This window comes from Ursus arctos, unplaced genomic scaffold (assembly GCF_023065955.2).
Source record: "Ursus arctos isolate Adak ecotype North America unplaced genomic scaffold, UrsArc2.0 scaffold_17, whole genome shotgun sequence".
Lineage (NCBI taxonomy): Eukaryota > Metazoa > Chordata > Mammalia > Carnivora > Ursidae > Ursus > Ursus arctos.
In genome coordinates, this window is record NW_026622841.1 from 13,846,714 (window position 1) to 13,858,157 (window position 11,444).

Sequence of the window (11,444 nt, forward strand, 5' to 3'; positions counted from 1 at the left end):
TTATTTTTTTTCCAGCCTTTTTCTCATGGTTCTCATCATATCAGACATTATGGCTTTGGTAAGGCATTATTGGATATTCAGTATAAATAAGATTGAGAAGCTAAGTGCTGATTTGATTTAATCAAGAGAAATCTGAATGCATTTCTGTGCATGAAATCTTTAGATATTAAGTTGTAAATGCTGGCATAATTTACACTTAATATAAATTAATTTCTTTTTATGTGACTTATGCAGGAAGGGTGTTCTTCTGAAGGTGTCAAAAGTCTTCTTATTTGATTTATTTGCATCTGTCATTTTATACCTAGTCTTCCATGGTGCATTGTGTCTGAAATGAGCCTTCTATAGGAAGTTCACAGAAAAAGCTAATTTTAGATTTAGGTAATACTTCATTTTCCTACTTGAAATGTTGATTTTTCTAACCCTTCTCTAAGATGGAGAAAATGGAGGGAAGGAAGGAAAGAAGAAGTAGAGCTTTTCAAGTGGGAAGATGTTACCAAGTTAATGACTCTCGTAAGGGAGTTCTGAGTAAGGAGCATGCAGGTGGGCCTCTTGTATGTAGTGTATTAAGAAAAAGAACCTACTTTACACCTACAAGTTCGGGGGCTTCTCAAAACTGTCCTCAGGTTTGATAATACGCTAGAAGGACAAAATTTATGGAAAACTATTATATTCACAGTTACGGTTTATTATAGGAAAGGATACAGATCAAAGTTATCCAAGGGAAGAGACTCAGAAGGCAGAGTCTAGGAAGGGTCCGACTGTGGAACTCTGGTCCTCCTCTCCCAATGGAGTTGGGACAGCATTACTCTTCCAGCATTGATGTGCGATATTCAGAGGGAATACTGCCAATGAGGCTCGCCAGAGCCTTGGTGTCAACTTTTTAATGGGGATCAATCACATTTTGTTCCCATGACTGTCCTTTAATGTTCAGTCCTTCTAGCGGTGGAACTGATACCATGTGGCCCAAAGCCCCCAATATAAATCACATTATTAGACTGTCCAGTGGCTAAGGCCCCCCAGGCAAAATCCTCCCATCAGGCATGACATTCCATGGGCCCAGAAGTCACTCCAGATAGCTGAAGGCAAAGGCCAGATTTCTTTTTGGGTAAGCTAATTCTTCACTATATAACATCCTATGCTAGAATTGATTAGGGACACCAAGTAGGGTAACTTCCCAATCAGATTCTTGGTCACTTGATTTAGATGAGAGTATTTTTGTGTTCTGTTGAACTGGATATCCAATATAGATCTGAAATTAACCGTACATAATAATGTTAGAACAAATCAGCTTTCAGTTTTGCTCACAAAGTGGCAAATGAGCAGGACATGTTAGTAGAAGGGAATTTAAATTCTCTGATTAATTTTTTAGAGTCAGATTGCTTACTTTAGCTTACAAAGCCATTTGTGGCCTCGCTTCTGCTTACTTGACTGGTATCGTCTCCCACCTTGTTCTCTCCACACCGCCTCCTCACTGGACCTGCCGCACTCCCCCTGGACTCTTGACATTTATGTAGGTTTCTCCCTATGTCAGAAACATACTTCTCCTCCGATCTCCTCAGACTCCTCTTTCACCTGACTCTTATTTTTTACTTAGACTTGTAGACTTTTTATTGGGATAGCCTTCCCTTATGCTACATCTGGGCTATGTACCCCTTCCCCTGTGCTCCCATAATTGCCTGTCTTTTCCAATGATAACACTCATCTCTCTCCCTCTCTCTCTCTCTCTCTCTGTCACACACACACACACACACACACACACACACACACATCTGATAATTTGATTGAATTATTCATTGGGTTATACAAATCCCAAAAGAGTTTATCTCCAGGACCTAACACAGTGATTAGCATATAGTAGGCTATTAGTAGATATTTTTGATAAGTGGATGACTGGCTTTTTTTCACTGAGGTCTTTGATATTATTTAGTGTCTTTTATTAAAACTGGTTGTCTTTGGGACACCTGGCTGGCTCAGTCAGTAGAGCCTGTGATTTTTGATCTCAGGGACTTGAGTTCAAGTCCTACATTGGGCTTAGAGCTTACTTTAAAAAATTAAGTTGGTTATCTTTATTTTTAGCTATTCTTAAATATCAGTTTTGTGTTCATTTGATTGAATGGTAATGCTATATCGGCTTTTAGGCTATCACTCATTTTAGTCCAAGCAAAAATTTCTGTAAAGGAGATATTCGTATAGATTCTAGTCAGATAGTGGTTATGAGAGGTCAGAAGTCTGAAACTCATAATCCTAAAATAACATTGTTTTTCATCTGAATCAAAATACCTTTGTTTTTAACAGAGTCATATTTTGTTTTATTTTACAGCATTTTTTCTTCTTGGTCAAGGATTATGGCAGCTGGCTTGATATTGGAACAAGGTGCAGTATATATTCACATTAACATCCTTAAGAGTACAGTGAAAAAAATAATTTGACATCTTAGTAGAAGGTATCAATTTGATTTTGAGGTAAACATAGCAAGTAGCAATTATTTTAAGCCTCTGGAAGTGAGACATGTCTCTCCAATTCTTAGCATTAACACGTTAGCAAGTGTTTTCTTGGGGCGACGTGGGGATAGATGCCAACTCTGGAGAAAACTATAGGACAGCGGGAAGGTGCAAGAGAAACTGCTTCAATCTGATCTGGGTTTTCAGAGTCTGTCCTCATAATCTCTCAGTCTCTTTAGAAAAATGAAGCACTCAGTAGCAGTATGGATTTTATGTGGCAATTTAAATTGTGTGTAATCATTATCTGCCTCTTAGAATCTTTAATAGGAGAACATTTAACAAGTGAGACCTACAATGGTGTTAAAGTATAATCTGAACAAAAAGTCAGTTTTTTCTTTATTATGATTTGAACGTGAATGATTGCCATAATCTGTTAAATTTATTTTCTTTGAGAGAAAGCAAAGTCGGTCTTTTTGCCTTTTTGTTTTCAAATGCATTCGGAGATAATACATTTTTATAGACTGATTTTATTTCATTTAGTCAATATTTATTTAGCACTTGTGTTGCTATGAATTGGCGTAGGTTTGGGTGAGACTGTGTTAGACATTCTCTCCTCCGTTCCTATATCTTAGCTCACTCCTGGTTCTGCTTTCTTATTTAATACACATTTGCCTCCCTGCCTCATCTGATTTGAATCTACTTCATTCCATATGTGCCAGACACGTGAAAGGTGTCCCTAGATCGTTTTGTTTTCATTGCCCTTAAGCTTGAATGCTTAGGGAAAGTTGATGTCTCTCTCTCCAGCCCTCTGATCCCAAAGTGTCCAGACAAAACAGTGGATCAGAGCATGGGCTTTAGACCAGAGCACCTGGGCTTGAACAACTTCTGCCACATTTTAGCAGCGAGACCATCCACAAGTGACTTAATCCCTCTCATCTCTCCCCTGTCTCGTGTAGTTGTCTGGATGGATGACTCCACATGGGGCATTGAGCACAGTGCCCGGCATCGAAGAAGCTTCAGTAAAGGCAGCAATTAGTATTGATTTTATTCTGTGGTTCTGCTTTTTATCCTTCAGAGTGTTCCTTGTGTTTGACATACCTCTCCTTATTCTCTCTGAAGTTTGATTAGTTTTCTTTCATTTTAGACATATGCCAGAATTTTGTTTGGAACATATTCCCGTAAAATATAGTATTTTTGTGTGTGAGATTTTTTATTTTTATTTTTTTTGAGACTTTTTATTTTCAACTGTGGTAAAATATAGATAACAAAACTTACCATTTTAACTTTTTTTAAGTGTACAGTTCAGCGACATTAAGTATATTCACAGTGTTGTGCAATATCACCATCGTCCATCTCTAGCACTGGGAGTTAGGGTGAGCTTGACTGCAAAAGGGAATGTGGAACTTCTGGGGGTGATGGACATGTTCTCAGTCTTAACAGTGAGGATGGTTACATGCTGTACCATGTGTCAGTACTCATCTAACTGGACACTTAAAGCCGTTCCATTTGCCTACATATAAATTATTCCTCAAAGATGACTCATAAGGAAAAATAGAAGAAAAACTAATAGAAGAAAAAATAACTAAAAGTGAAATGAGTAAGATATATTCCAGACAAAATGGTGGGCTCAGTTCTCTTGAACTGAGAACTGAGGCTCAATTCTCCTCTTTCCTAGCAGGGACTTGATATATAATGTTTTAAATTGATGTATCAGTAAATAGCAATATAAAGATACTAACTCATGGTAAGGAGGTAACCACCAGAAGATCTAAAAAGAGAAGTGGCCAAAGCAGTTTTTCTTGAGAAGTGGGGAAGGAAGAATGAGGATTGTCGGTTTTCATCATAAATCTTTTGCCACTATTTTATGTTTTTAGTACTGCATGTATGACTCTGATAAAAATTACAGCAAATGGAATAAATGAAATGGGAAGTCAGGAAGTAGAGTTTAAGTGTAGACCATTCTTTCAAGCTTCGTTAGAAAGGAAAGGAGAAATACAGGCAGTAACCGCATGGAATACCCTCACCTGTCTCTGAGATTTTATTGCCATTTCATTTTACTCATGAGTGTGAGAAATGATATTATAGTTGGAAGGAGTGAATGTCCCTCTATACATCAGTTCTAATTACCCTCTGTCAAAGCTGGGGTTCTGGAGCCAGTACTGGAGCCCAAATGGAGTAAGCTTGTTTACAGAGTAGAGTCAAGGCAGAGACTTAGGCACAAGGTCAGAGCAAGGCTGTGTATTGCAACACAGAGTCCACATGCCCAGCAGTTGGTTATTTGTGATAGGAGTGCTGAAAGACATGAGGAAGGCAGCTCAGAGACTGGGGAATCGGTTTACATTAGGTAAAGGCAAAATAAGACAGAAGCTGAACTTGAATAGGAGGTCCAGGATGTCAGTCAAAGGATTGCCCCAGTCACACCTCTCCACAAATGACGAACCTTTGTGTCATGCTGCAGTGTTTAAGGGTCTTCCAACACATTATTTCATGCGATCTTATTAGCACAGCGCTGTAATGTAGATATTCTTCACAGTAGATGTATTTACAGTCTTCATTTTCACGCTGAGGACAGTGTGGCGCTAAGAAGATTGTGACTCACTTATGTCACAGATTGGGAAACAGTTGAGCAGGTCTGGAGGGCAGCACTTTAGTAACCAAGGCTGTAGAATCCCCACTGCCCCTCACTGCCTCTACTTACAGGGAATTTCCCAAAGTCTTTGTTTTGTGACCCTCATAAACTCTCTTTTAAAAGTGGCTTTGGAACCATTCATTCACTGCAAAGTTTTGATAATACACGTTTAGGATTTAAAGGATAAAGAAATATTGATCAGGAGGGAGTGAGCCAGAAGTAGTTGAGTGTGTCCTTCGATGCACAAAAGTTTTAAATTTTTATGTAGTCTGATTTATCTGTTTTTATTTTTGTTACCTGTGCTTGCTTGATCCTTTTTAAAAGAGGCTTTGAGCCATTGCAAAACTTGTATTTAACATCTAGCATGACGTTCTTCCTGGCACTTGCGTGGTACCTCCAGGCCTATTTCTTGCATTCCTTTACACAACCATCATGGGAATAAAGTGTTCATCAGAGCACAAAATAATTGCAGAAAGAGAGACTATAGATGCATAAGACAAACATTGAGCATCATTCAAACCAAGGGAAACAGAATGGTGCATTAGCCCTCGCAGGTCAAGAATGCTTTGATGACCCCCACTCTGCAGTACTAGCCATGAGGAAAGGGTATTAACTCCATGTTTCAGTATTATAATTTATTGATGATACTTATTAAAATATCATATAATTGATTCATGCTATAATGGGTAAAAACTATGCTGTAGAAATTTGAGCTTTTCGTAATGGGAGCTGCCCTCTGCACACAGTGACCACAAGTACAGGTTTACCTGGAACGGTCCTAGTTTATGTCTGTCATCCTGGTACGCTCATTACCCCCACAAAATCCAGAGGGGACAGAAAGGTGATAAAGGCATTAGCCAGTTAGTAAGTTAAGTTAAACCACAGTTCTTCTCAGTCTCAGTGCTTTGCCCTCACGCATCGAACTCCGGTCCGTGAAATGGGGTGCTTGTTCTGAGAGACTTCTCCAAGGCGGGTGTGATAGGGGACTTCAGAGCTCAGGTTCTGTTCATCAAGCTGAAAGCAGTGAGTGATCCTCCATAAATTCCCCACATAGTCTCCTGCTGAAATACCTCCTTGCTCTGCTGTTTGTCTTCTTTGTCTCTTATATAATTATATCGTCCAAAAAATGCCCTCTTAACAAAGGAAGATGATTGTAGAGGGGAGGTTGGGGGATGGAAGGGGTTGGGATGGAGAAACAAAATGAAATCTGAGTTAGAGAAATTAGACTTTCTAAATGGAATTGCCCAGATTGAGGCTGCAGGGGGATGTTTTTGATTTGCTGCTGTTCTTGTCGATAGGTTAGAATTCTAGAATCTTCTCTGTGTATCCTGTGTAGCAGTGATGGCATGTACTGCCTTGGGGAACCGGGTGGGACAGGTCTGATGGGCACGAGTGGTTCGTGCAGCTTCATCAGCATCTGATTTATTGCGAGGAAAAGACTTGGATAATGGCTGGGAAATGTGCTTCAAGATTCAAAGCTAAAGCACCATATAATAGGGTTCATATTATCAAAACTTGATTATTGTACTTTTTCCTGCATTCTTTTTGTGAGAATGTTGTTTTTAAGTTTTGGGTTTCTAATTATTCCTGTGTGAATGTATATATGAAAAGCTGAGATGTTTCTTGTCATGTTGCAGATATTGCTAAATTTATTGGCAGAGTTTCCTTAATGGGATCTAGAGTTATTTGAATTGTGCTCCTGTGGTGGTTTCCCTTTGTGACAAATTTTGTTTCTAAACTCCTTTTTATTAGAAATATAGTTAATAACTTCAGCTGTAACATGCCTGTTAAATACAGGAATGGAATGTTGTCCTTTTGTCCTTACTACTTGATTGCTTTATGAATACAGAAATGGTGAGAATGTGTCCCAGAATTCTAGAGAGGAGTGGGGGCTCACCATGAATGTGGTCTGCACATATCTGTAGTGGTCATATCATGTCATCGTGGTGATTGCAGTGGGTTTTCAGAATAGGTTTGAGAGATGCCTCAGCTTTTAGTTTCAGGTTAACAAGTAATAGTTTAAAAATGAAGTTTGTATTATTAGGGCATTAAACAGTATTCGTGTTTATGGGGATAGTCCAGGATGTTTAAAAATGCATCTTCAGAGTGGATTTTACCAGAATTAAATTGAGACTCTTAAAGGAATATACTCCAGTCAGTAGAGCCAGCTGAGCCTGTGGCTATAAGCTCAGTGGTTCTCTGGAGAACCTTGTGGCATCAGGTGTTCTTTTAACAGCCATGTGAAAAATACCCTGCCCAGGCCATAAAACTGAGTTGGGCTGACAGAGCTACAATTTAGTATTTTCTTCTTTTGATCTTTTACACTATCTTCATTCATAGCGGGTCGTAGACTTCACAGAGTACTGCCTTTTATATAACATCCTAAAAGAAGTGCATTTCTTAAGCTAGAGAAAAAGGTCCCTTGAGGTAATCTTCATAACTATAAGAACATATTTAAATTTACATTCTCAGTGTATTTGGTATGAGGTGAAGAGTTGGCATCATCAGTTTGATTGGTTTGATTTGATAGTGGTGTTCATTCGGACATTGTTTCCTACGTGCACTGTTGTTATACCTTATTAAACTACAAATGACAAAGTATCACTTCTCTCTAGATATAATGATAACTTCTCATTATGTGCAACAATATTTTAATATCCTCCTAAATGTAATTAGTAAGTGCCATAAAATACCTTTACTCTTATAATGAATACTAAGCTTTATTAAAATCAGTGATTCTCAAACTCTTTCTTATCCAGTACCTCTGATAGAGATGACCTGCTTCTTTTGCCCATTACCCTGATTAAAAAGTACAATCAGCCTTTTATCACCCCTTGTACAGGCTGAACAGGCCTTCCCGGTGCTTCTGTATGCCCCTCCGCACAGAGACCCTGTCCCTCTGCCATCACACATGTAGACCTTGAGAATACCTGATTTAAATGATGTCAGAATAGTCAAGGGGAGAGAGTGGGAACAGCTAAACTCATTTCAAGTTGAAATTGGGTGCTCCTTTCACCCTGCTCTGCTAAGATGATACCAAGACTTGTTTGATGGAAAATATCACAAGCTGAATGTCTTATGGCTCCATTACTTGTGATGAGCTTCACAACTGTTTCCTACCAATAATGTTAGCTTAAATGAGCCCAAATTTTTGTGATTTCAGGCCACTGTAAAGAGATAAGTGATCTGTGAAATACCTTTTATAGATAGATGTCCACTAAATTTGAGAATAGCCACCTACCTACTGGTTTTATGAAACTTATTATTAAAGTAATTTAAAATGTTAAGAGTGTTTTAGGTAATTTAAAGTATAAAAGTGATAAAAGGTCTAAAAGAGCAAAATCTGGGAGACAGTAGCTTTGACTTGGAGATTAATGAAGAAATCTATCCTTTCTCCTTCATTTAGATGCCTTGGCTATAAAACTTTTACTTTACTGAATTTGAATGTGGGTAACGTTTATGTGTGTGTGTTTGATTGGTAGTTTTGTTAAAGTACTTCTAACTTCTGTCAAAGCATAGGATGGCCTGCTGTAAAATGTCAGAATACTTAACCTGGGGGCAGTAACCTTAGATTGATGACAAAGACACAGGCACTGCCAATATCAATCAGACATTTTCATAACATATTACAGTTGTTGGAGAGATCTCAAAACATTATGTTCATCACTACTTGTGTAACAAATTTGTTTTTCTAACATTTGACATCTATTTCAAAATCATTGGTGGGGGATTCCTGGCTGGCTCAGTCGGAAGAGAATGGGACTCTTGGTCTCGGGGTAGTGAGTTTGAGCCCCATGTTGGGTGTAAAGATTACTAAAATAAATAAATAAACTTGAAAAAATCATTGGTATCTTTTGTAATTCTGTGTATTTTATGTATACATTTAGGAACGTTATTTAGAGGGATCTATGTTCCTTCCCATATGTTTTCTTTCTTCCTGTCACATGTTTCTTTTTCTCCTTCTGTAGCATCAGCCACTACGTGATTGTTATGTCTATGACCATCGTTCTCGTGTTTCTCAATGGCCTGGCACACCTGCTCACGACAAAGAAACTTGAACTCTGTGGCAAACCCAAAAGCCACCTCATATAATGTTACTGAAGCCATCATTCAACATCTGGATCCTGCTTCTCATTCACCTTTTAAACCGAACTCTTATCGAGGATTCAGTAAGAAAATGGATATTGGTATACAGCATATTCTGCTCCTACAATGAAAACGATATGTGGAATTCTGAATTTACAGGTTGTCTGGAATAAAGGAGCTTCCATTTTCTTTAGGTTTTGTACGTGTGAAATAGTGGCTATATCTGTGGAAAAGCATAGTAAACTTTCTCCATTTGCATTTTCTTCCTTTAGCTGGCAGCTCTTCTCTTTGACGTTTCAGAGCACCTGTAACAGTCTGGTCACCAACTGTGCAACTCCTCTTACGAGCAAAGGAGGATGTGCTCCTGTGGGGGCAGTACTGATCACATCCAAAATCAGTGATGGCGAAACTTGAAGGAAATCACCAGGTGGCACCATAAACATTTATCAACTCTCAGCGCTGTTTTTGCAAATAGTTCTAACTACTTGATGATAACACTAGAAAGACAATCAGGATCTGCTACTTCCTGAAGCTTCAGTAGAAACAATGCTGCCAGCCGTTTGTCCTTTTCCTTCGGTGTGCAATACTGTCTCAGCGCTGTTTCCAGCGTGTTCATCGTGTACCAGCCAGGTGCAGCTTTGACCTTCACTCTATTTTTTTTCTTCATTTCTGGATTCGCATTGGGATTTCTGAAGATGAAAAGGTGGAAAACGCTTGGTATTTGTGTCTAGTTCAGGGGAAAGATGTTCAATTGTAGACTCAGTATTTCTTACCCCCGTACCTTTTATCACGTATTGTTTCAACAGAATTCTTGAAGTCAATGGTTAAACTTCCTGACAAGATCACAGAAATCATTGTTAACATTGTTGATCTTTCTGGTTGTAAGATTCTAGCCCAAAGGCCTAGAGTCCTTTCATTTAATTTAAATTTCCATCTGTAAACTAATTCTAATGGACAAAATATTTTGAGAGTAATTTTTATTTGGATTTTTCATCAGGCGACCTTGTATATCACTATAGAGTTGGCCTTTTGCCCACGGGGTGCCCATAGATTTTGGCTGATACTAAGCTTTGCTGGTCTGAGTCCCATTTAAAAAAAATAATTGCTTTTGAATTAAATTATAGCATTACTAACTCACATTAATGATGAAGAAGCTCTCTACAAATTACTATATTTTTCAAATTGGCAGGTGAGTGAGCAAATACAATTTAGAAGATTTGAAAATCAGTTTGGCAAAATGTGCTTTCTTAATTTCTGCTTATGAAGTGTGGTGATAATTTGTGTGTCATAGTACTTAATGGTATACCAATGACAGCAGCATAGTAAGTAAAAGAAAGAGATCGATGTCAGTATAAGACCACATGCATCAGTCTGTAATATAAAATTTCAATCAACAACTAAGAAGCTGCTGTTAGCAGGTGATGACATTGGCAGATACAAAACCCACGAACTTTCACATTGTCTCAGAGGATTTTTAATCTGTTTTTAAACAAATAAGAGAAAACTGACTTTATAAACACCTACCATTTAACTCCTTTTATATCTAGTTTTATCTTCCATCTATTCCGAGATTTTCCACAGAGGAATTAATGAATATTTTATTACAGCATTGTAAAAGGTGGTCAGTGCTTTACCTTTATTTTGTTCTTCGAAGCACATCTTTTCCTAATATTGTTTTGAGTCAATGTGCGCTTACACAACAGGAATATATACTTGCAGCCACAGACTGGCCTTGCTGCGCTGTTTTCTGGACGCCTCACACTCGCTTGGGAGCAGTCTGCTAGATGGGCCTTTTCGGTTGTGCAGCTTGTCAAATATCTTAAAGTGTTTTGAAATGCATATTTTTATATTAATAACAGAAAAAATAAATATGATTTAAATATATTTGTTTAAGGCATTCACTTTTTCATTCTAACTGTTAATACCAGATCTCCAAATCAAAACTTAAGACATTTGTTGGTTAGCATTTGCTTTAATTAGGAATTCCTGTAAGAATTAAAGGGTGCATATCAGATTGAGAAAATACTGAACAAAAAATCCGTGGACCATGAATAAATCTTGGAGGATACTCTAAGGACTTCAGAAACTAACTGCAGTCTATGCATAATTAACCAATGTTTTAGTTCTCTGTATTATTATATTTAGTGTGCACTATTTAGAACATAAAATGCTTTTTTATTTTTTAGGGAAATAATATTATAAATGGTAATATATTTTCGTAATAATTCCCTGCAACTAACAATGATAGAGCTGGACTACATACCTAGATACCTAGTCATCATTCACGA

At 37.9% G+C, this 11,444-nt stretch overlaps 1 protein-coding gene across 7 annotated transcripts in view; it reads left to right on the forward strand.

Moving 5' to 3' along the window:
- The window catches only part of PIGN (phosphatidylinositol glycan anchor biosynthesis class N), a 106,905-nt gene extending 95,865 nt beyond the window's left edge, over positions 1-11,040 (forward strand). For all 7 annotated transcript variants that reach the window (XM_026496422.4, XM_048218572.2, XM_057313358.1 and 4 more), the window contains 3 exons: positions 16-58; positions 2,321-2,373; positions 9,039-11,040. In XM_026496422.4, the coding sequence (XP_026352207.3) occupies positions 16-58; positions 2,321-2,373; positions 9,039-9,162 (220 nt within the window). In that variant the 3' untranslated portion in view covers positions 9,163-11,040. The remainder of the gene's footprint in view (positions 1-15; positions 59-2,320; positions 2,374-9,038) is intronic.
- Positions 11,041-11,444: the final 404 nt, after the last annotated feature.